Here is a 26,779-nt window from a genome sequence, read left to right as displayed (position 1 = left end):
GGCAGTGAGGTTGGCCCAGGATAGGACATTGTTTCGTTCTGCTGTGCATGGGGTCGCTATGAGTCGGTTCTGACTCGATGGCACCTAACAACAACAACATGTAGACATGCTTACCTAGAAGACCATAATAATATGACTATTATTCAAATGTATGTACTATTTACTAAATAATGAAGAAATTGAATTTTACAAACTCTAGAGTCTGAAATTGATCAAATATGCAATCAAGATGCACTGGTGATTGCTACTGATTGGAATGTGAAAATCTGTAACAAAGAAGGATTAGTAGTCAGAAAAAATAGGGCCTTGGTGATAGAAATGATGGTGGAGATAGCTTGACAGAATGACATAAACAGTGACTATGCATGTGGACTTTACCAGATGAAATGCACAGGAATCAACTCAGCTATATCTGTGGTAGGATACCATGGAGAAGCTCAACATCTTCAGCCAAAGTAAGGCCGGGGCCGACTATGGAACAGATGATTAATTGCTCATATGCAAGTTCAGGGTGAAGCTTAAGAAAATTCAAACAACTCCATGAAAGCCAAATTATGATCTTGACTATATCCCACCTGAATTTAGGGACCACCTGAAGAACAGCTTTGATGCACTGAACACCAGAGAAGTTGTAAGATGACATCAAGAACATAAAAAAAGGAAATGGTCATTAAAAAGCCAGGAGAGAAAGAAAAAAACAGTGAATGCCAGAAGAGATTGACACTTGCTCTTGAACTGACTTGCACTTAACAATAGCAACAACCAAATAACATAGTCCCAGAGATATTTGGAAGTTGGAGTTAATAGAGAAGTTTATTGCCAATTTCAAGATTTTAATTTTTAGGTTAAGGCTAAAATTGTTTCACACCTTCCATGGTTCAGCCATTTTTTATAAGCATCTCTGAACCTATCAACGAATCCTTCAAACTACCCTCTTTTTCTTTTCTCCTGTACTGGTAGCATAGTGGTTTAAAGTTGGGCTGCTAACCAAAAGGTCAGCAGTTACTTGGGAGAAAGATGAGACTTTCTGCTCCCGTGAAGATTTACAGCCTCAAAAACCCTATTCAAGGTTGTTACGAGTCAGAATCGATTCGACAGCACTTAACAACATACCACGGCTTGACTAACGATATCCATGTATGAGAGGACTTCAAAAAGTTTATGGAATCTAGTATTATTCTACAAGCTATTTGAATTTCCCTATTATGTAGCCTATGACTATATTTTTGAGGGTCGAGTTTTTCTCTTAAACTGCTGTCATCTCTATTTATAGTTTATCGATCAAATATCATAATGGATTCAAGAATCTCTCTGCATGTTTCTATAGGTGCTTGTTTCAGATGGAAGGAATCATTAGATTGCATTCAGCAAATGACAACTAGGACTGTTGACTCAGACATGCTGGAACTTGAGAGTCTGTCTTAATCTGCAGCTCTATATGAGCTTCTATATTGTATGGGACCCAAGGTTCTGATGGATTTGCTGCACCCACCGCCTCACACCCTCCACCACACTGGGAGGGACAAGCCTGTCTGCATAGTAGCAGAACATCCACTAAGATAGGAACACTTTAGAGATGGGGGTATAAAACTCCTTTAGATTTAGGCAAAATAACTCCACGTGCAGAATAAAACTGTTATTTATTCAGTTGCAAAAGACAGAATATATTAGGGAAGTGCCTTGGACAAAGGACCTGGCCTGAAATTTAAAAAAACAAAACAGAAAACAGCCATTGACATTTCTATGGGGTATGGTTTTACTCCAACACACACTGGGTCACCATGTCAGAATCGACTCCATGGTTACTGGTTGACTGGTTGGTTGGTTCATGTAACAAATGGCTACTGAGCTCTGTCAATGCTAAGCAAGTTCAGACTGCTTTAATTTTAGCTGGTATGATAATTGCATTTCAATGAAACCTGACGTACCTTCAGAAAATGAGAATTCATAAGTCCAATAATTAACAAACCACATGAAAAACCAGCAACTTCTCTGTTTGCAATTCTGAGCTTCCAGATATCAGTCATTATATTTTCTGTCACTTCTTCTTCATGGAATTATGAGTAGTACATCATTTATAAAAATTATTTAAGTTAGAATGGCTCCTGGAAATGAGGACTGTTTCAGAATGAATATGAAATTTGTTGGCTTCAAAATATCCAATGAATAACGCTGAGTTTCTATTGTCAGCATGCATCTCGTTCTTGGCCATTTGGATAATAGACTTAAGAATTTGCATTAGCCAATGAAACAGCTTAAATATCTACAGCACATTGTTTACTGTGGAAATAGATCATCATGATCCATAAACAGGGGTTACAAGTCTTCAAACAGTGTTATAGAAAAGCCTCAAGTTAAAACAGACTAAACAGAAAGCATTCGTGGATGTGAAACAGCTGTGTGAAACACTGGAGCTTGAGTTTGAGAGAACAAGGCAGAAACAGCTTTCCAGATGCACAATCCCCTATGACAAACATTTATTGTGGCTGGGACCAGAAGCAGAATAGAGATAAGACTTATTTTTCCCCCACATAATTTTTGAAGTCATAAATTATGGATGATACGAACAGACAAAGCAGAAAGGAAATTAAGAGATGAGATATATTTTGTAATTCTGAGAGCTGTTTTATTTTAATTTGGGGGGCAAATTACATTTTGATGTTTCAGTTTTATGAAATATCATTCTTTGAAATGAACTGTGGTTTTCCCATGAATTCCCTGAGGAGTCCTTTGATGTTTATGGTGAGTTCAGAAGGTGAATTAGCAACACAGTCTTGACATACCAGTGCATGTTGTTCAGTAGAACTTTCTACCACGATGAAATGGTTTATAAATGCATTGTTCAGTATGGTAGTCACATGGAGCTTCTGAATACCTGAAGTGTGGTTAGTGTGACAGAGAAACTGAATTTTAACTGAGTTCAAATTAATCTTACTTACTTTAAATAGCCTCTCATGTCTGGTGACTATTGGGCTGTGCAGTCTTGACTATCAGAATTTGGAGGACCTTGGCCTACTTTCAGCCAACCAGAGCAGGGAGCTGTGGAACATACTTTGTACATTATACATGGGCCTTGAAAAAGCTCAGCCTCAGATGGGCACTAAGCAAGACTCATGGGAGCTTGTTTGTGCAAATGTACACATTCACAGGATCAAAAAACAACAAACAAACCTAGAAACTGCAAAGGTCAGTCCTCCAACCCACTCTGACAATGCATGTGAGTTTCTCTGAAACAGGTCAGATTCTCGAGAGTTTCAAACTATTCAAATGGTTTGACTTTCCATGACTTTTTACCATGCTCTGCAAGCAAAGCAAATCAGAGTTCAGTGTGAGCAGTCAGACAAACAGAACTTCAAATAAACTGAGGTAGAATGTAGTTTGCTGTGAGAATTCAGAAATCTGATGAAGAGAGCAAAACAAAACCTGGATGTCTCTTTGATTACAGAGAGCTTGAAATAAAGGAAGGTATTTTGGCATTACATGAAACTTCCATCCTTATCACAGAATGTGAGATTACTAATACTAGTCCCCAAAGCAATCAATTACTCCTAACTCTATTCCGTGGCTCTATCTTTTGCTTTCTAGAGAATACTCCTGTGTCCCTTTTACCTGTTTCTTCTTTGATCAGGTGATTTCTTACCTGCATGTAGCTTTAACTAGTCAGAAACTGATGTGCCATTCTGTTTTAATGACATCCCTTGAGAGAAAAGAGAATCTGGGGTCTGTTGCAATATGCCTCGCCCACAGTGGTGGTGATACCTTTTGAACTTGAGTTAACTTACTGTCAATAGCATTTCTGGAGCAAATACTGCGTTACATATGAACACATACCTGAAGGAGTACTTCAGAAGCTGGCCGGACTTGCTGCTGGAATAGGATGCTCAACGTCTGATTCTGCTGTTCCAAATCAAACACTCTTGTTTTCAACTTTAAGCATTCCTCCCTCAGATCCTGTAACAAAACACATTGTAGAAAAAAAGTCTATAACTGAAAGACACCTTTTCATATCATACCCGTTTTATTATATTTCAGACACGTTAGTTTAAAAAAAAGCATCTTGTATGCCTCAAAGCACCCCAAAAGAAGTCACAATGTTTTCTTCTACAGCCCATGTTTGAGAAAATTGTTATGTGCAGGGAAGACCAACTTACCACCACCACCCCCCCGCCACACACACACACACACACAAACCTCATTGAAATCAGAAATGCATTAATCTAGCATGTTATTTTTGAAGACGGCAAATCTTAGCGATATAAAGGCAATTTAAGTTTCCATCTTTACATTTTGTCTCTTCACTGTCTTCATAAAAGCAGTCATAAAGCACACACCACAAGGACACTACTCTATTGTAGTGAATAGAGATTTGATGAACTAAAGAAATGATGGCTTTTGATGGAGCCTTGCATTGTCATTTGTGGAAAACGCTCAGCATCATGGCTAATAGAGTCAGTGATGCAGTTAGTGGGAGAGGAGGAGCGCTTGGAGGTGGTAGCTTTTAACAGGCCACTTGTAGTTTGTCTCTACAACTTATCTAGTGGTTGGTTTCCTTCTCTGGGCTTAAAAAGCACAATAAGCACATCCTGGCATCCTTTTAGAATAGCTTTTTTGAATAGTTCAAACTGCGTGTTGTTGTTGTTGTGAAGTGCCGTCGAGCCAAATCCGATCCACAGCGACCCTATACAGGTTTTCCGAGGAGCGACTGGTGAGCTTGAACTGCTGACCTCGCAGTTCCAACGCCTTTGCAGTCAGGTGCATTAACCCACAGCGCCACATCCGGACTCCTCAAACTGCCTGGACAAGTCGACTCTAGCTCTCCTATGAGGGGAGCTGACACTTCAGGGCCAGGACTCCCTGGAATCCCCCCAAGGAAGTGCTTCTCACACTGAGAACATGATAACGGTATTCATGATACTTAAATATGTACATGTCTGTGATGGGATTCATGACAGAAGGGGCAGAATAAACCCCCAAAGCAAGCTTCTTCAAAAGCTAACCCTTCCTCTATATTCAAACTTTTATCCAGCTCCTAGCCATTCTATAGGACAGAGCAGAACTGCTCAATCGGGCTTCCAAGGCTGTAAACCTTGGAGCAGTCGGCTTCATCTTTCTCCCATGGTAAATTCACACTGCCAATCATCAAGCAGCACAAGGGCTAACCCACTGCACCACCAAAGCTCCTTATGCAGAAGACTAGGGTCTCTGGTAGCACAGTGGTTATGAATCGGGCTGTGAACCACAAGGTCACTAGCTGTTCCACAGGAGAAAGATGAGGTTTTCTGCTCCCGTAAAGATTTACAGCCTCAGAAACCCTGTACAGGGTCGCTATGAGTCAGAACCGACTCCATGGCACATAACCACCACCACCTAAGATTTACAGCCTCGAAAACCCTGTACAGGGTCGCTGTGAGTCAGTACCAACTCCATGACACATAACCATCACCAGGGTCTACTTACTTCCCTCAGAAAGCTCTGTACATTCCTGCCACCCTCCTTGACCCTCAATTTCCCTTCTCTTTTACCTTCCACTTCCCATTCCAGTAAGATATTGAATCCGAAGTGTAATTCAAATCCTAACTCTTCTCTTTTATCAAATATCTTCCATGTATTCAGAAATCCAATACGCCCTCATTGCCTCTTATATTGTATTTAACATATAGCATTTGGTCTAGATTTTATCTTTTAGACTCTAGCTTTACCTTGTCAGTGAAATGACAAGTTCCTCAAAAGGCAAGACCCAGAAGATACCGAAATCAACAACAGCATGGGAATCTTGCTCTTAAACATTTTATTCCAGAGTAGGAGCTGATCAATTTTTGTGATTGTTAAAGTGGGAGTGATGAATTGTATTCTCAAAGGACTGCAGTGATAGCATTTCTCACCACACTCTAGCATGCAGAGCTCTGTATTTAGGCAAAGGCAGCTATAGGCCTCACTTAGGAATCTGCAAGCAGAATAGAGCACAGGCATCACTCTGACCCCAAGGTCTCATAAATGGCCCGGAAGCTGGGGTGGGTTTCCTCTGTATCCTTGTGTCAACCTAATCGTGAATCCAGAGAGATCTAGTTCCCGAGGTTTGACATGAGCGTTCAACATCATGTCCACCATCATTGGTTCCGAATCATAGTGACACAATGAAGCACTATGCCTTCCTCACTCACGTTGCTATGTTTGAGCCCAGTGTTAAAGCCACTATGTCAATACATCTCATTCAAGATCTTCCTCTTTATTTTTGCTGACCCTTTACTTTACCAAGCATGATGTCTTTATCAAAGCACTGTGTGTGGACTTCTGACAGTATGTCCAAAGTAGATGAAATAAAGTCTGCTATCCTTACTTCTAACGACCATTCTCAATGTACTTACTTCAACACAGATTTGTTCTTCATTCTGTTGGGCCATAGTGTATTCAATATTCTTCCACAACCATAATTCAAAGGCATCAATTCTTCTTCAGTCTTTATTATTCACTGTCCAGTTTTCCTATGAATTGTTGTTGTTAAGTGCTGTCAAGTCGGTTCTGACCCATAGCGACCCTATATAGGGTTTCCGAGGAGCAGGTGGTGAGCTTGAACCACCGACCTTGCAGTTCAAACGACTTTGAAGTCTGGCACATTAACCCACAGTGCCACACCAGGACTCCATATATGAGATTAAAAATACTACAGCTTGGGTCAGGTACACCTTAGTCCTCAAGATGACGTTTTAAATTTTAACTCTTTAAAGAGGTCTTTTGTAGCAGATCAGCCCAGTACAGTGAGTTGTTTGATTTATTGAAAGCCCTGACGTCTTCAATCTTTTTTCTATTTATCATGATGATTCTTTGGTTTTCATTGTGTTGAGGAGCAGCCATGGTGTTGCAGTGGATTAAGCACTGGGCTGCTAAATGCGAGGTTGCTTGTTCAAACCCACCAACTGCTCTGCAAGGGAAAGATGAGGCAATCTGTTCCCACAAAGACCTACAGTTTCAGAAAGCCCATGGAGCAGTTCAACTCTGTCCGATAAGGTCTACACGAATTGGAATTGACTTGATGGCAGTATGTTAGTTGTTTTTTTTTAAGCTTATGTTGAGCTATAATCCATACTGAAGGCTGAAGTCTTTGTTCTTCTTCAGTAAATGTTTTCACGGCTTCTTCACTTTCAACAAGCAATACTGTGCCATCTGCACATCACAGGTTGCTAATGAGTCTTCTTCTGATCTTGATGATGGGTTCTTTTCCTTATAGTCCAGCTTCTCTTATTATCTGTTCAACATACAGGCTGAATAAGCACGGTGGAAGGATACAACCCTGACCCTGACACATAACTTTCCTGATCTGAATCTGTACAGTAGTCCCTGTTCTGTAAGAATGGCTACATCTTGGTCTATGTACAGGTTCTGCATGAGCATATATATGTGTTCTGGAATTCCCATTTTCCACAATGTTATCCGTAGTTATGATCCATAGTTTGTTTTGAGTGTCTTTACATAGTTAATAAAACACAGGCAAACATATTTCTGGTATTCTCTGCTTTTAACCAACCTATTTCATTCATTGGAGTCCTGGTGTGATGCTGTGGGTTAAGTGTGTCAGACAGCAAAGTCGTTTGAATTGCAAGGTTGGTGGTTGAAGCTCACCAGGTGCTACTTGGAAACTTTATACAGGGTTGTTAAGGGTCGGAATTGACTTGACAGCACTTAACAACAACAGTTTAGCACATTGGAGTCCTGGTGTGGCACTGTTGGTTAATGTGCTGGACTGCAAAATCTGCTTGAACCAGGAAGCCTATAGTTCAAGTTCACCAGTTGCTCCTCCGTAACCCTATTCAGGGCCGCTATGGGTCAGAACCCGACCTACGACACTTAACAACAACAACAAAAGTATCACACATTAGCAATGAATTCCTTTATTCCATGTCCGTTTCTGAACCTGGCACGAGTTTCTGGCAGTTCTCTGTTCATGGATGCACTGCAGCAACTGTTTCTGGACCATCGTCTGCATAATTTGACTTTCATGTGATATTAAAATACTGTCTGGAAATTCCCATGCTCTGTTTGATCACCTTTCTTTGGACTGCATGTAAATATGGGTCTTTTCCATTCTGTTGCCTAGGCAACTGCCTTCCAAATATTTTAGTGTAGTCTGACCGTTTTCAGTATTGCATCCATTTGTTGAGACATTGCAATTGATAATTCTGTCAATTTCCAGAACTTTGCTTTTTGCCAGTGCCGTCAGTGCACCTTGGACTTCTTCCTTCATTACCATTCATTCTAGAACATTTGCTGATATGGTTAAATATTTGCTAGTTCTTTTTGATGCAATGACTTTGTGGATTCCACCTTCTTTGGAGTTTTCCTGCTTTCTCTAATATTTTTCCCATATAGTCCTCCAATAGTGCAACTTGAGGTATGAACTTTTTTTTTTTTTTCAGATTGAGAAACTCCAAGCATATTCTTCCCCTTTGGTGTTCTAACTACAGGTCTTTGCACATTTCAGTATAATACTTTACTTCGTCTTCTTGAGCTATTCTTTGAAATCTTCTGTTTAAGTTATTTTACTGGTGCAGAGCCCCGAAACAGAAATGTCAGATTAATTTCAGTTTAATGGCAGGCACCTAGATGTAAGATCAAGGAGAGCAGGAGGCAGCCAATGCGGGGCATGAGTACGCACATGTATATGGATGAACATACACACCCTTTAGTAGGAGCCGTCTTAGGGGCCTACACCATGCTACATTTAAAGGCTATGTTTGCTTCTTAAACTGAGCTTCTGTCTGTGTCTCACTTATGCTCAATTTGCTCTTAGCATGTATATAACAGTCCCTGCTCCCCCAAACTAATTGTTTTCATGACTACTAATTAAGTAATTAATAAAATTTGACCATGGGGTAAATAAATAATCAATAGCACCTATTGGGTGGAAAACACAGAATCACTCCCACTTGAAGGTGGATAAATGGTAACAGAAACATACTGGTGTGCCTTTTATAATAAGGAAAAGGGAGGTCTGTCAACATTAGCAGCGACAATGTTCAGCAGCAGAGCTGAGAATGGCTTGGGAAGAGCTCTTCAGATGGGTTATAACACAACAAAATAAACAGGAATGCAAGAAGAAAAATCCATATCCCCTAGAGAGATTTTTTTATGCCAATGCCCACTTTTCCAGTGGTCGTCACTGTTACAAGGGCATGGTGAAAGTTCATTAGTGGGAACACAGTTTATCGACCCTGAGGCCTCTCTCTTCATCACTGTTAGCTGATCCAGTTGAATGCTCTTCAGAGGGGGAAACAGAAGGCTGCAGGATGTGCTGCTGCTCCTACAACCACTGGCAAACAGGAATGAGCTGGACTGAAAATTTAGAGACACAAAAGAATTACTCATGTTTTAGTAATCTTACTCTCTTTAGTCAAGCTGTGTAGGGTGATGTCAGGCAATTAATTGTCCGAATAAACTACAATAAAAAACATGCCTGTGTACCTAGGGACACACACATTCACAATGAGAATGGAAAAAGAGAACAAGAGAGAAAGGCAGCTTGTTTTCTGACAGCTATTGCGATGCCTGGACAGAGGCTGACAACCGTCCCTCCTTCCTGTGTGTTGATAGTAGGAACCTGCTGACACGGAGCAACACACGGCACATTGAGACTACATATGTGAGCAAATGTTCCCACTCTGTTCGTTAGAGGCAAGGCTTAGAACAATCTTCCCAAATAATGGTCTTTGAAAACCTCCTAAATCTCATCTGTTTAGATGCAATAGGTTGGGAACATAGCTCAAGGCCAGGACTGTCCTCTCTCATGAGCCTTAATTTTTGTATGACTTTCTGTTAAGTCAAAAGGAGGATGCTGTTGAAAAGATATGTTGTGGTTTTCTGAAATGAGAAACCAAGAAGTGTCATGTTTATTATGGGGAAATGATGCTAAAGATATGACTACATTAAATATCAACTAGGAAAGTTTAGTGATCTTCAGGGTATTAGCCAAATCTGTTTTCAGCTGGAAACAAAGACTAAAGAATTACATCTGAGTGTGTGTGTGGGCGGGGGAATCAAAATGCTCTAGAGAGAGATTTTGTATCAATGTATACTTATACTGGAGTCCTGGTGTGGCGCTGTGGGTTAATGTGCCATACTGCAAAGCCATTTGAACTGTAAGGTCAGTGGTTCAAGCTCACCAGCTGCTCCTCGGAAACCCTAGACAGGGTCTATATGGGTCAGAATCGGCTCGACGGCACTTAACAACAACAACAACATACTTATACTCAGTATAAGTAGTTCTAAATGATTCCACATTGTAAGGATCCACGTATTATAATCTTGGTCAGTTTCTCATGGATTTAAGACTAAAGATACTGGAAGCAATGCAGTATCTACGGTGAGTATTTTATGCATTTAATAGCAAAATCATGGCCAACTGTAGGCTGAAGTAAGTTTAAGAAAATGCTGGTGGTTTAGAAGAAGCAGGGCATATACTGATATTATCACTGGAATATCGTCATGTATTTATACCTGATTTTATTAGATTTCAATGAAGTGGTGGTCCTAGTTCAGAAATAGTGTCTGTCATGGAAATATTCTAGATTGGGAGTTTGGTGTCTACATCTGGTCCTGAATACCCACAGAGCTTTGATGATGTAACTTCTTCTGATTAGGCCTCAGTTTCCTCGTCTGTAAAATGAGGCACTTGCACGAAACCAGGCATTTCAAAAGATCAACTGTCCACCAACTGGATGAGCTGTTCAAGTGTCACCTCATATCTACCCTGAAGGCTTACTGGCCCCCACACCCGCTAGCCTCTCCCTGCTACATCCCTTCTTAGTTTTCACTGAGATCCTAAAACTCCTTGGAAACATAAAGCCATTTCTGGAAGAGGCTGGTTAGATCTCAGATTCATTAAGGCAAACATCTAAAAAGGCAAAGTAGGTACCTTATGTGTATAATAATTTCGGGCCTGTTGTAACGAATAGGAGTTTTTGAGTCCTATGACAAAGGGAATAAATAACACACACTTTCATCCTGAACCATTAGATGAAAACCTTAAGTTTGCAAACAACTTAAGTAAATACAGTGAATTGAGCCTACTACTAAAGTTAGTTGACAAACTGCAGATTAAATACTTGCTCAAGTCTCTGACAGTTGTGAAGTTCTCAAGTCCAAAATAAAGCTGAATCTAAGGAAGCGTGATTCCACATTCTCAGTCTGTTTTGGCTCCATCCTATCAAAACCTGGATGCTTTTATTGCTGGAAAGGACCAGCCAGACTTCTAGAAGTTTTAAGAATTCCATTGGGGAGCTTCTTTTTGTTTTATTTCCTGAGAACATGGATTTTAATCCATGTTTTGGTTTTCATGGCGTTTGTCCAACTTTACTTCACTGTCTTGGTTTGGCACTATAGATAAGCACTGGACTTCTAACCATATGGGTGGTAGTTCAAACCCACCAGCTGCTCCTTGGTCACTATGAGTTGGAACAGACTCAGTAGCACTTAATAACACTGCGTTGTAGTAGGGGAAACCAGGAAGCAATTGAGTGGGATTACATAGGTAGTAGGCAAGAGCATGTGGTTTGCAAGGTAATAATTTTAGCTTGAAGTATGGGCTTTGCCACTTCCTAGCACTTAAGGACAATGGGCAAGTTACTTATTTTCTTAGTCCTACAGGGTTGCAGTGAGAACAAAAAGAGTTTAGTGAATTTGAAGTGCTGGGCATGGGGGTGTGACTTGTAAGTGCACAATAAATGTAAACAAGACCCTGTACCAGGAACCAGAGCCTACAAAGACCATTGCAAGAGAAGTGGGCACAAATGGTGCAGTTGCTCCTTCTGCTTTAAGTGGAATATGTGGGAGGTGAAATTCTTTAAGCAAAAACTACAAAAATGCTTTTTAATTCTATTTAATAGCTGTGTGACTTAATTATATCATACACCAGCCTTATTCCACTCTGGAGAAGAAAACATACCATACAGATATTAGTTGCTCTAATGGATATGTAAGGAGCTCTGGTAGTGTAGTGGTTACAAATCGGGCTATGAACCACAAGGTCAGCAGTTCTAAACTACCAGCTGCTCCGTGGGAGAAAGATGAGGCTTCTGCTGCTGTAAAGATTTACAGCCTCAGAAACCCTGTTCAGGGTCGCTATGGGTCGGAACTGAGTTGACGGCACTTAACAACAACAACAATGTATATGTGGGGTCCTGGTGTGGTGCTGAGGGTTAAGGCATGTTCTGGCAAGGTTGGTTTCAACCGCAAGGTCAGTGGTTCAAGCTCCCCACCCACTCCCTGGAAGCCCTATATAGGGTTGCTATGAGTTGGAATTGACTCGATGGCACTTAACAACAACAACCACAACAATGGGCAAGCAGATAGATCTTAAGTTGTTGAGATACTGAAAAATAACTTCAGGGAAAATGTTTTCCTTTCATCTTCGGTGTTAGTGGCAAAAAATATTGAAGAACCAAGAAGAGAGTTAGGTTTTCAGCAAGTGTAATCGACTTAATGAAGACAAAATATAGTTCAGGTAAAAATAGGATGTTGGCTTGGGCTATCGATTTCACTTTGTAGACAGACTAAGGCCTATGATTTGGTGGTGTAAATAGAAGTGATCTGTGTTTAACATCGTCACTTTAGGCTTATTGATCTAAAGGGGGATGGTCTACTCTCTATTAAGGGAATCTACAGGTTTTGGGAATAAATTGAATTACCTGATCACAGCATTATATGTACACTTATTAACAACAGATAAGTTTATGGAAATGAATCTTTTCCTCTTTCTGTTTTGAGAAGAGTTCCACTTTGTTACTTGAAGCTCCTTTTCAGAGCCGATTGATTCTATGCCATAAAAAAAATTCTTTTTTTCACTGCCCAGTGAAGAATTGAATCCATGAGAGATTTGTTTTTGTTTCATAACAAATGCTTTATATTCTATATTGTATGGTCATGTCTATAACTTCACCTCAAGGATCTTTCTTTTTTTCATTTGTTTTTCTTTTTTTTGGCAATTTGAATAAAACAACTGAGATTGCTATTTTCCTGGGTGCCAGCTAGATCCCTCTATAGAACCTGTTTCCTCGTCTACAGCTGGAGTCATTGAAATTCCTATATGTGTTCTTAATTTAAAATAAATCTTAGTCTTTCTCTATCCAGTAAAATCTGGGAGGCACATGGTTCTATGGAACAGGTTTCCTTTGGAATCTCTGAAAGCCCCCAGGCATGTCTTTCCACTTCAGTTTCCCTGAGGGTACACTATCTTACAGGGGAACATCATTCTATGTCTTACTGCTAAACTGTACCATGGTAGATTTATCTGTTTACTAGTTATTACTTAGATTTGTGTAGCTATTTTCTGTGGCTGGCTGGAAAGCTCACGTTTTCCTTTTTATTGCACCAGACTGCTTTCTTGTCTCTCTCCTGAGGCACCATTCAGACAGACAGAAAGACAGACGGACACAGGGACTCTCTCTGCAGTTACATACAGAACTGTTGCACTGTCCTTAAAAGATTTCAAAAGGAAGAAAGCAATTGAAAAATTTAACCTTTGAAAAAGAAAAGATAATCACGTAATTTGTGTCGGAAACTGTATGTTGTCTCCCAACAAGTTTCTCTCCTTTCATACTATCATAGCAATCAAGTTTCAGCTTTGCACATGCATGAAGACTTCGCTGTCACCTTTCTAAAGGGAGCCATGTGATGAAAGCCCATCGCGCCTGAAATCTCTGGAAGTCTCCCTGAAATTACAGCTAATAATGCACCATTTACTTTCTTCACTTTCTTAAGCTTTTGTATCATTGTGATGACTGGAATGTGGATGTCATGGCAGGAGATGACACAAGTCATTTGGGACCATGAAGTGACCTCATGGAATAACAAAGCAGCTGGACTCTATGGAACAGAACCACCGTACCAACCCTGTGCTGCCTACCTGTGTATTCATAGATGAGAAGGAAATACCATTTCCATGTATTTCAGCCATTACTAGTTTGTTTTTATGTTATTCACAATGGAACATAATTTAACTCTGCATCAGCAAAACCAAACCCACCGACCATGAATAAATTCCAACTCCGAGTGGCTCTTTAAGACAGAGTGTAGCTGTTCTATAGGGTTTCTAAGGCTGTAAGTTTTTATGGAAATAGACTATCTTAGCTTTCTTCTATGGAGTAGCTGGTGGGTTGAAATCACTGACCTTCTGTTAGCAGTTCAATGCTTGATGGTAGTTGGTGGTTATGTGCCGTGGAGTCAGTTCTGACTCATAGCGACCCTGTACAGAGTTTCTGAGGCCATAAATCTTTACAGGAACAGAAAGCCATATCTTTCTCCCCTGGAACAGCTGGTAGTTTCGAACTGCTGACCTTGCTGTTCCCAGTCCGATTCATAACCACTACGCTACCAGAGCTCATGCTTAACCCACTGTAATAAGTACACTTAAATCTCTTTATTTATATGACATTAGTGTAAAACCTGAAGCCATTAAAATTCTTTGTGGACACCTGCATATTGACAGAAGTACAAGAAGAGAAAATCTAGTCCAAATATTACCACAATGTCTGTTCAGTTGCTGTTGTTGTTGTTAAGTGCTATGGAGTCAATTCCAACCCATAGCAACCCTGAACAGGGTTTCCGAGGCTGTAAATCTTTACAGGAGCAGAAAGCCTCATCTTTCTCCCACGTAGCAGCTGGTAGTTTCGAACTGTTGACCTTGCGGTTTGCAGCCTGATTCGTAACCACTACACTACCAGAGGTGGAAACTAAAAATAATATTTAAGAGTAGATGAAATAACCTCCCCTAATAAAATATCTTACTCTTTTTAAAATCAAAAGGACATGATACGAGGCTTCCTGTGCTTGAGGAAGGCTCCCCATCACAAAAAAGGAGTCAGAGAAAGCAAAATCAGAAGTAACTAGAATTTCATCTGTGTGAAACATCATGATAAAAGATGGGGAAAGTTCGGTAGAAGTCACCAAATTAGTCATATTTGGACAAACAATGATGCATTTATCTACTTTATCCGAATAATATGATCTGAAATTGTCTAAAGACAGAATAGAGGTAGCAAAGTAGTATGTACAAAGATGTCACTCAATCGTTCACATTTGTCTTACTTATCAAGCACCACTATAACAGAGACTACAAGTGGATTACTCTAACAGAAATGTATTCTCTCAGTTTCAAAGGTGAAAAGTAAAATCCAGGGTGCAAACTCTACGGGAAGGCTTTTTTCTCTGTTGGTTCACAGTTGAGGAGAAAGGTCCTTGTCCTCTTCCAGCATCTGTGGACTTGTCATTTCTTGGAGATATCAATGGATCTTGGCATCAACATCCCCCTGGGTTTAGGGAGTTCTAGCACAGGGATCCTGGGATGTGCTTTGCTGTGAACCTTCTTTTTTTTTTTGGTAGTAGGACCCTCTGTTCTCTGCTCCTTTGTTTAATCTCTTTTATATTTCAAAAGTGATTGACTCAAGAGCCAACCTAATCCTGCAGACTGTATCTTATCCCATTAACTTCATATGGGTGAAGATTTACAACACAAGACAATTTCATCACATCACAAAATAGAGGGCAATTACATAATCTGAGAATCCTGGCCCAGCCAAATTAACACATATTTTTGAGACACACAATTCAATCTCTAAGACCGTTCATTTTACACTTATCACCAGCTGGGCTCTATATATGAAGTGAACCTCCATTCATGGGATCTACACAGCAATCCCTGGAGGTGGGAATTGTGACCCCTCTAACAGAAAAGGAACTAAGCCTTAGAGAAATTAAATAACATCTGTGACTTCAAAGATCCCTTACTGAGTCCTCGGGTTTCTGCTGATGTTGTCCATAGAGAATATTCATTTTATAGGAATCAAAGGAATGCACCAATTTTATTTCACATTTACTAAATAAAAATAAGTTTGCTCTCCTTCTGGGTACATGGAAATCTTTCATCTTTGGCAGGCTTTCTATCACTTCATCAAGAGCTTGAATTTTACAATTCTATTGGTTCATAATGCCTTCTAAAACATACTTAGCTTTGAACCCAGGTGAAGAAATGGAAAATATTGCATCTATCAATCATAATTTCCCAGTTTGACAACGTAAATCTGAATCTATCCAAATAAGCATTTTGAAAATAATAAAGTCAGAATGTGACTTACCTTTTGAGTGAGCAGAGCTTGAACAACCTGGCTGGCTACCTTTAAAAAAATAAAGACACAGTTGTCACAGATAACAATGAAGCTTTATATGCATGAACTCTAATTTACCAATAAGTTTGCCTGAGTTTACTGTAGCTAATTAGCTCTTCATCTGCCTCATTCTTCTACTTATAGAGCACTTGATTCTTTTCATAATAAGCCAGTCGTTCTGGGCAGTATTTCACCTTCCCTAAAGGTGACCTTGGTGCTAATTAAGACTCTTAGGCTGGGAAGATCACTTATACCTTGACTTTTACATTTCCAATTTTGGAAAAATAATACCCTTCCATATGTAAACTATTCCAAGAATGTTAACAATGATATAGTACAAAACAAGATCCTAATTATCTGTACACAGTCTCAACACTTCCCTGATTTACAATGTCCTTTGCCTCTCCTTTCTATTCTTTGCCATCTATTTCCCTGCTTAAAATTGCTAGCAACAGAGATGGGTTGAATGGCAGAGGATGGGGACAAGTCATTGTTCTCCATACGTCTTGCTTTCACGCTCCAAGCCTTTGCTTATTCTATCCTTCACTGCTACCTGTACTGGATTCTGGTAATTGTTTACTACATACAATATCCATTTTTCCCCTTCCTGTTTGTTAGTAAACTTCATTATCTTTGGTCTTGCACATCCAACTGGGAGCATTTCCCAGTTTCTCTTGTATCTTCTACATATTGCCATATGACAAAGGTCTGGTCAATAAGATGTAAGCAAACTGTTTTCTTGGGATTTTAGGACATCCTAAAAAGTCCTGGTGTGGCACTGTGGGTTAAAGCACTGGACAGCAAGGTCGGTTTAAACCACAAGGTCGGCAGTTCAAACTCACCGGCTGCTCCTTGGAAATCCTGTGCAGGGTTGCTTTGAGTCAGAATCAACTCAACAGCACTATACAAGAACAAAAAGAATTTTTCCTCCCTGGAACATGAAACTAGTGACTGTAATTTGACAACAGATGTCCCATATTAAGTATGTTATTAAGTGCCATTGAGTCAATTCCAACTCAGAGCGACCCTATTCAGAGTTTCTAAGGAGCAGCTGGTGGGTTTGAACTGCCAACACTGTGGTTCGCAGTACTACAGTGCCACACCAGAAGTCCTATGTTAAGTATTGTTGTTGGTAAGTGCCATCGAGTCAGCTCCGACCCATAGCGACCCTGTATAGGGTTTCTGAGGAGCGACTGGTGAGCTGGAACAACTGACCTTGCAGTTCAAATGGCTTTGCAGTCTGGTACATTAACACACAGCCCCATACCAGGACTCCATGTTAAGTATAGGTGGGCAGAAAAATAGGCAGGACAGCTCTATGAAAATAGGACCCAGACTTATATAATTGTTGTTAGTGAGTTTCTGCAAACATACATACCAGAACAAAACTCTTTTCCATCAAGTCAATCCTGAGTGATAATGTGAACCTAGACTCTGTTTCCAAGACTATAAATCTTTATAGGAACAGAGTGTCTATCTTTCTCCTATGGGTGGGTTTGAACTGCTGATATTGTGGTTAGCAACCCGTTGCCTAAGCCACCATGCCACCAGGGAACCTCCATATTAATAGGATGCCATTTTGGTTCCAAGCATTAGGCAGTTCAGCATAATCGGAAGATAGGCTCCTCATCTCTGGTAGCATAGTGGTTACGAATTGAGATGATTATCTCACGGTCTGTAGTTCAAACCTACCAGCTAGCTGTTTGACAGGAGAAAGATGGAGGCTTTCTGCTCCTCTAAAGAGTTACAGTCTCAGAAACCCTGTACAAGGTTGCTATGAGTTGGAATCGACTCCATGGCACATAATAACAATAAACACTAGAAGTGGATTCTGACTTACTTAAACCAGTCTGGGTAATTCCTTTCTTTGTGGGTGTTTGGTTTAGGAATAAGCTAGCAACACAATTCCAGCTAAGAGCCACATGTAAACCAGTAACATGCCCCTGGTATTATATAGGTACGGTAGCTTCTCCAGATAACCATTGATCACGTCTGTATCCATTAGTACTAAGATTTCTTTTTGAATAAAGACTTCAAAGTACATAAAGACTCACTTTCTAAACTTCACCTTACACTTGAAGTTATGTATCAACATAGTTAATGTAGATAAAGGTTAAGGTGGACAGATTAGATATGATATTTCTCAGCTAATATGTAAAGTATAAACATTTGGTGTAATAGCTGAAACGGACAGCATTCAGAATCAAGTTAGAATATTTAAGTCTCCTACATATAAAGTCAGAATCCTATTGTGGCAGTGTAGGATAAGCACAGGACTGCCAACTGCACACTTCTGTTCATTCACTTGTTCATTTATTTCATACAAATTTACTGAATATTTATTTGTCAAGCTATGGTCCTTGGCTTTAAGGAGAATAACTGGTAGGAAATCAGCAACAAAACAAAGCAAATTATAACACAGTAGAATAAACACATAATAATCATAACAAAGTTCACATTTAATTGAAAACTGAGGGACACACTGGTATATTTTTCTCCAGATAACACATTCATTTTTGGTAATGCGTATTTGTTTTTGCTTTTCCCCTGCCTTGTACAGTGGGGCAGATCATGGTAAGAATGTTTCGTGGAGCTCAACTGTTGCTTGACTCAATATTGACAAAACAACACATCCTTAATGAATGACAGTTTGCAACCAGTAAGTCTCATGGAAAATGAAAATACAGGATGTCCTCAACATGTGGTTTTGAGACATTCGTACTATAAGCAGTAAATGACAGAATCCGATTACCCATAATTGATTTTGTTGAACTGTACACCTAAGAGGGACTTTTCTCTCCATAAGCCTTTCAAAATTTACATTATTGACACTAAAGAAAAAAAACACAAAGGGCTTTAATTGAAATTGTATATACAGTTTTGAAGAAAAAGACTCTTCAGTTATTTTTTCACTGTAGCCAAAGTTCAGACTCAAGAACTACCATATACAAGATAAGCTTATTTTCATTAGCTAGTGATTTCTTTCCTCTGTATCACTTTACTCATGTTCCTACTCAACGTGATTCTGTATAGGGCTTCCAAGGAGTGGCTGGTGAGTTTGAACCACAACACTGACCTTATGCATTCAGTGCTTATCTCAATGGATCACTAACTTATACATGATCTCAGTGGATCACTAACTTATACATGATCTCAATGGTTCACTAACTTATACATGACCTCAATAGGTGACAGATGTTATTTAACTCACCCAAATTGATCAATAGAATAGCCTTGAAAATCCTGTTTTTAAACATTTACATTCAATTGAAAAATAATAAAGACTTCAAAGTAAAATGATCTATCTATTCTATTCTTAATAAACTTAAAAATAAAAATAAAAAACTGGAAGAATTAAATCATTCAGCAAGTTTGAAATAGGAACAAAGTACCAAAGTTAATTCTTTCCATAAATAATTTAATTCTTTTGAATCTCAAACTTTAGATTTGATTCATAGGCTCATAAGACTGTCTAATATCAACATTTTCTTTTCCTCCAAACTGGCCCCTTACTTTATCCAGTCGGTGGAACAATGGTCACATAAAATAGCTCTATATGTGATTTATCAGGGTGTGTAGACTAATATCCTAACTGTAACAGCCCACAGGAGTAAATACGTTATATCTTTGCAATCCAAGTATGTTGCCCTGTAGGCTTACAGACTGTCTCTCTGACACTGTTCCTTCCGGCAGGACTTGGAACATTTGTTTGCTCTACCTGATAATTGAACAAAGATACTCTGATGTTTCATTTCCTTTTCTACTGACATGGGATTCTATTACCCTGAAGGACTCTTTATGGAAGAGCAGGCAGGTCACACAAATACTGTCCTTGGCATTGTCTATAAAGGCAGTTTTCTGGTTTCGTTACTACTGTCTAACAGCTAAGCTTTCCTGATGCACTAGTAGAACCGTACACAACTTGCATCCTCAATCACCTCACAAGATGATTACAGGAATGGACCCGTTGCTTCATCCTAGCCTTATGCTCTAAGCACTTGGGTTTTCAATGGCCACCCACCTGCAGGGCTAGCTAATGAAAACAAATAATTTCCAATGTCACCTCACAGCTTTCCTCTGAGAAGACAGAGCAGCAGGGAACTAAGATACACTGAACTGAGCTGAGAGTCCTTTAAGTCCCTGACTTGCTTTTATGACTTCTGATTCTAGGAGATGGAGTCAAGACAGAGGCCACGGAGCGGGTCAGGTATCTCTCAGAATTCAATCATTCAGGTTAGCTCCTCTGGTGTCATTGACCTTGCTCCCCCCACACAGGCTTCTAGGAGCCAGGATTCTACCATGCCTTTATGGGAGAGGCATGCAGAGGGAGCAGGAGTCAGTGACACACAGAGGAAGGAGGAGTATTATTTTTCTGTGAAACCGCTCATGTGGTTGAATGAGAAGCCAAACGAAGCTTATCCAGAAAACAAAACAGTAGCTGTCGAATGAATCAGATTCTGGGTGGGTTTCAGCTTTTGAGCATAATGTCTTTCTCCAGGGATTGGACCCTCCCTATAATAAGTCCACGCTTGTAAGGAGCATTCTGACTGTACTTCTTGTAAGACAGATTTGTTTGCTTTACAAACAGTCCATGATATATTCAAAACTCTTCACCAGTACAAACACATCAGTTCTTGTACAGTTTATCTTATTCATTTTCCAGCTTTCACATGCATGAGGCAACTGAAAATACCATGGTTGAATCATGTGCACCCTAGTCCTGAAAGTTACATCATTGCATTTAACACTTTAAAGAGGGTTTTTCCAACAGATCTGACAATGCAATATGTCCTTGGACTTCTTCACTGGTGCTTCCATGGGTGTTGATTGTAGATCCAAGTAAAAACGCTATCCTTTAGAACTACAGTCTTTCCTTTATATAATGTTGCTTATTGTTCCAGCTGTGAGGATCTTTGTTTTCTTTATGTTGAGTTATAATCCATATTGAAAGCTGTAATCATATAAACATGGCACAGTAGTAATTGTTGTTCGGCATCGTTGAATCGGTACTGACTTACAACAACCCTATGCACAACGGAACAAAACGCTTGCCTGGTCCTGCGCCAACCTCAGAATCATTGCTACACTTGAGCCCGTTACTGCTTCCAACATGCCAATCCGTCTCATTTCCCCTTACCCTCCACTTTACCAAGCATGGTGTCCTTCTCCAGGGGCTAGTCCTTCCTGATGATATTTCTGAAGAATAAAAGACAAAGTCTGACTGTCGTGGCTTCTAAGGAACATTCTGGCTATATTTCTTGCAATAGATTTGTTTGTTCTTTTGGCAGCACTCCATGGTAATTTTAACATTCTCCTCTAACACCGTAACTCAAATGCACCAATTCTTCTATGGTCTTCTTACTCATTGTGCAACTTTTACATGCATATGAGACTATCAAAAATACTATGGTTTGGGTCAGGTGCACTTTAGTCTCCAAACTGATGGATGGCTTTGCTCTTGAGCACTTTAAAGAGATCTTATGCAGCAGATTTGCCCAGTGCAATACGTCATTTGATTTCTTGACTGCTGCTTCCATGAGTGTTATTGGCTGACCCAGCAAAATGAAGTCTTTGGCTTCAATCTTTTCTCCATTTATCTTGAAATGTTGTGTATTGGTCCAGTGGTGTGGATTTTTGTTTTGTTTTTCACAGTAAGGTACAACCTATACCGAAAGCTGTGATCTTTGATCTTCATCAGGAAGTATTTTAAGTCCTCTTTGCTTTCAGCAAGCAAGGTTGTATCATCTGCAAATCACAGGTTGTTAATGAGTCTTCCTCCAATCCTAATGCCCTCCTTCATATAATCCAGTTTCTCAGATTATTTGCTCAGCATACAGACTGAATAAGTATGGTGAAAGGATACAACCCTGGCTCATATTATCTAATTTTAAACCATTTGGTGTTAGTTCTATTTGAATGGCTCACTCTTGGTCTATGTACAGGTTCCTCATGAGCACAATTCAGTATTCTGGAATACTCATTCTCCACATTGTATTCCATAGCTTGTCATGATCCACACAATCAAAAGCCTTTGTGTAGTCAATAAAGCACAGGTGAACCTTTCTGGTATTCTTTGCTTTCAGCCAAGATCCATCTGATGTCAGAGTAGTTTTAGGAGATGCTGTTTAACTTCTTTGATATATGTCACTGTATTTCTCTACATGGGAAGAATGGTCATAAATGAAGTATGGTCAAGGAAATACTAGGAGCAGACAGAAATTCTGCCTACCAAACAGGGAGACCAAGAAACTCAATTTAAACCTGAAAACTGCCAATCGCCTAAGGAGAAGCAAGATTAGTAGTTGGTTTTGCCTTTGTTTTATAAGAGGACAAGGAGATGATGAGGGATGTCACAGAAGTGAGAGTATATCTACACTTGGACTTGGATACATGCATTTGCCTCACATGCCTCTCTGAGTGTGTATCTACAGATAGAGGTCTGTTTCCTCCTGAATTAATACATCCATTTATTATAAGACACAGAAGAAATTTCAGTCTCTGAAGCGCTTTCTCCAAATTCACTATATACTCTTCATTTCCCAGGAAATAACAATCAGTGCATTGAAGAACATTTTAAATTTACATTTTATCCACCTGTGTATGTTTTATGCACCTTAGTAGCAGGGAAATAACTTATATGCAGCCTTACCTTGTTAGTTTGTCTAATTAGTATAAAAAAGCCTTGCAAAGAATTTCCAGTTGGCATTATTACTACATTCAACTACCCCTTTGAGAGTGTTCTCTTACAATGCATGGAAATAGATTGTCAACCCTCATGCAATTAGTTACAAAACAACTGGCATGTGTAATCCGGGGCCAGTCTTTTGAATACAAAACATTAGTACAACAACAATGAGGAGATTGTTCTTTGCTGCATTCACCTCTTTAGCAAAAGTTAATTTTGCATTTCAGAACAGAGGGTCCCTCCCTCTAAGAATCCTGACTTCAGTGGGAATTTGACAAGAAATGATTTTGTGCATGAAAACTCATGGTTGGCCACACATGCTAATGAAACCTGCAGAAGACCGTAATGGAGAATGCATGGACAACAGGTTCTTTAATAAAATGATTTGGCCTTTTTGATTGATGGAGAGGCTGAGCTGTGGGAGAATCGTAACAAATATGAGGTTTCTGGAGTGCTATGTGCATAGATCTGACTTCTGAATACAGATGAAATCTCATCAGAAATATCTGTGCAGGAGGGTAAAGTGAAACTTCACTGATCAATACATACGACCCAAGGGCGATATTTGTTCCTTTAAATATCTTTGGAGCTATTTGGCCTTTTTTGCCCTAAACTTTGATTGAACCAAGAGCCTGGAGAACAGAGGTGAAGGGTGAAGTGGCCACAATAGACTCTGAGTCATCAAATTTCTCCTTTTATATCAACTGACGTCAGTTATTCTTTTAACTCTGGATATTGCAAAGATTATTTTTTAAATCTTTTTTTCACAAAAGTCATGGCAGGTCAAATACGTGCACACAACATTGTGTCTGGGAAACTAATATACTATATAAGGCTGGGAATTGTAAGCAATTAAAATATTAAACTATGTAGTGGTGAATCAATTTTCTGGCAACACTTTATGATTTCTTAAACAACATGTATCACTGTAACAGTGGAGGCAGTGAGGAAGGTGGCTCTGTAGACTATAGCAGAATCACCTGGAGGGCTGGTAGACACAGATTTCTGGCCCAGCCCCTAGAGTTTCTGGTTCTTTAGGTGTGTGTGTGTGTATGCTTGAGAGAGAGAGAGAAAGAGAGACCTGGGGATTTGCATCATAGTAGAAATCACATTTTAAGAATCACCATGTAGGAAAATACTAAATATTATTGAAATTAGTTGGCAGTTCAAATCCACCAGCCGCTCCTTGGGCCTCTATGTGTCAGAACTGAATTGACAGCACTTAGCAAGGATTGGGACTCAGGTGCCCCAGGATGGTGCAAAAAGTTAATGCTAACCATAAGGTCGAGGTGTGAGTAGGCCCAGAGGCACTCCGAAGAAAGGCCTAGGGATTTTTGACAGAAGAATTAGCAACAGAAAACTATGGAGCACAGTTCTACTCTGACACACATGGATCATGAATCAGAGTCGACTCAATGGCAGCTGTTTGGTTTTATTGGGATGTGGAGAGCAGAGATGACTTCTAGTTTAGAGGGATGGGAAAGGTATGTTGTGGGTGGTGATGGTGTTTTTTATATGCCAGGCACTGAATCCTCTAGAGGAAAAATGAACAGAGAATCGGAAACAACAGTTCACCAGAAGACACATTTTCGTTTCTAGGATTTTTCTAGTATAACCCGCCCACCTCTGGGGCAGAACATGTGTGTGAGAAGAGTATAAGAGTATCAAGAATTTGTTGGAAGTGTTTTCCGCTGTAGTTTTCCCTTTTCATTGCTATTTGAATTCATAGCAGGCTTTCAGGACAAAGTAGAATGACCTCACAGGGTTTCCAAGGTTGGAGTCCTAGTGTGGCACTGTAGGATAAGCACTGGACCATGAGGTTGGTTTGAGTCGCAAGGTCGGCGGTTCAAACTCACCAGCTACTCCTTGGAAACTCTGTACAGGATTGTTACGAGTCAGAACCGACTCGACGGCACTTAACAAAGAGCAACAATTTTTACAGAAGCAAACTGCCACCGTTTTCCCTGTGGAGTGGCTGGTGGGTTCCAACAATGAACCTTCCTCTTAGCAGCTGACTGCTTAACCCGTTCGTCACCAGTAATTGATTTATTATTAGTGGGGAGAGAAAGACAAAGACACATGCTAATTTCCACTGGTAAAATAATGCAATCTGTTTGAATGTATGGCTTTCCCCCCTCAAATTGGTGTCAGCTACACTGCAATGGGCCTAAAGCAGAAACAGGCGAGCAGTGCTGGTTTTTGAGTGTTTAGCAGATGACTAAAGAAGTGATCCCAATTTAAATGATGACTCCAATCACCAACAGTGTTCCAGATAAGCACCATCCAAGGAGGTGAATGGCCAGCCCTGGCAGGGTGTCTCAGCATGAAGTAAGGTTGTGATCCTGGCAGAGCATTCTGGGAATTTCCCCCGCACTTCCCAGGAACTCAGAAACACCCAACATCTTTGCCATCGTTTCTCCATTATCATCAAATAATATTTACTGAGTTTGCTCAGGCGTGTGGCCCTGTGATCTTCCAGTCTGCTGCAATTTTCTTCCTCACTTCCCTTTCTTTTCCTGGCTTGTTCTCAATCTATGCATTTTTTTCCCCTCCGGTTGTCAACTGTGAACGCTGTCCCCACCCACCTCTATCAAAGATTCACTTTCACAGAAATGGCATGTAATTGGAGAAGCTCCTACGTGATGTTTCTCATTCGCAAGCAGGGATCACACTTACTGAAAAGGACGAATTTATATAACAGCAAAAGTCTACCCCAACTATGCCACAAGAATATTGGATAATACCCAAGAAGAATTCGCAGCCTCCTGAATTAGAAACTGAGTCCCTGGGTGATACAAAGAGTTAAGTGCTAGGCTACTATCCAAAAGGTTGGCGGCTCAAGGTTACCCAGAGGCACCTCAGCAGAAAGGCCTGGTCATCTGCTTCTAAACAAATCAGCCATTGAAAGTCTTATGAAGCGCATGAACTCAGTAACACGCGGGGCCCCATGAGCAGGAAATGACAAGATGGCAACTGTTGTTGGTGTGGTAGTATGAGAAGCTGGGCAAGGGAAAGAGGGGCTGGGGAGGAAGACATACTTTCTTCCCAATGGCCCCATGTTTACAACTGTCTTTAGAGGAGAGAATGCTAATTGCCTGTGGAGTGTGGGTCCTCAACAGCCCTGCCTAGTATCATGAACCGGCGCTATCCATCTTACCTCATCAAGACATCTCTCATACTGTTCCCTTTGATTTTCATTTTCCAAAGCCAATGCTGAATTCTCTGCCTGCAGTAAGATACAAAAATAATAGAAATAAATCACTGGAATGTTGTGTTACGTGACAACTTATTCAATACAGTTACTAAGTATATCTCCTCAGGATCCACAACAATCTTTCCGAAGTACCTTTGACAAGTTTGCTCTAAGTAGATAAACTCAGAAATGACTTCTGTCGTATCAAATTGTTCTTTAAAAAAACAACAACAACAACAAAAAAAAAAACATTACAATTTAAAGAAAAGCAAAACTTGGTATTCAGAACAGGTAGAAAATCAAATCATCTCTTGATGTGAGTGTTCCATAAAAAGATTACACCGCTTATTCCATAATCGTGCTTCTAAGCGACAACATTAATTCTTCCATGTATGCATTCAACTGGGCCCTTACTGTACTCCAGGAGCTAAGCTAGAGGTTATACAAGGTTGGTGGTTCAAGCTTCTCAGAAACCCAATACAGGGTCGCGCTGGGTTGGAACTGACTTGACAGCACTTAACAACATACAAAAAAAAGGATAAATCATAGTTGCTAGCAGAGGAAAATGAATTCACTTCTCACATGGATAATTCTAATGGAGTAGGATCAGAACAAAAATAATTAATTTTGGATAAGGTATGAGAGGTATTCCTTGGAGAGGTGACCCTTTGACACCGACTACTTAACAGGCATTCAAAACAACAAAAATCCTCACTGGAATGAATGAAAAGAAATATTATGATTCGGAGT

At 40.0% G+C, this 26,779-nt stretch overlaps 1 protein-coding gene across 1 annotated transcript in view; it reads right to left on the bottom strand.

Moving 5' to 3' along the window:
* NCKAP5 (NCK-associated protein 5) overlaps positions 1-26,779 on the bottom strand; it is an 851,304-nt gene that overhangs the window by 177,450 nt on the left and 647,075 nt on the right. Inside the window, exons 6-9 of the mRNA XM_006834602.1 lie at positions 25,994-26,062; positions 16,122-16,160; positions 3,832-3,951; positions 2,807-2,809 (exon numbers count right to left, since the gene is read on the bottom strand). Of these exons, the coding sequence (XP_006834665.1) occupies positions 2,807-2,809; positions 3,832-3,951; positions 16,122-16,160; positions 25,994-26,062 (231 nt within the window). The remainder of the gene's footprint in view (positions 1-2,806; positions 2,810-3,831; positions 3,952-16,121; positions 16,161-25,993; positions 26,063-26,779) is intronic.

The sequence above is a fragment of the Chrysochloris asiatica genome, unplaced genomic scaffold, assembly GCF_000296735.1.
Source record: "Chrysochloris asiatica unplaced genomic scaffold, ChrAsi1.0 scaffold00012, whole genome shotgun sequence".
Classification (NCBI taxonomy): Eukaryota; Metazoa; Chordata; class Mammalia; order Afrosoricida; family Chrysochloridae; genus Chrysochloris; species Chrysochloris asiatica.
Note: the sequence above shows the minus strand (reverse complement) of the source record. Positions and strands in the feature narration are given on the sequence as shown.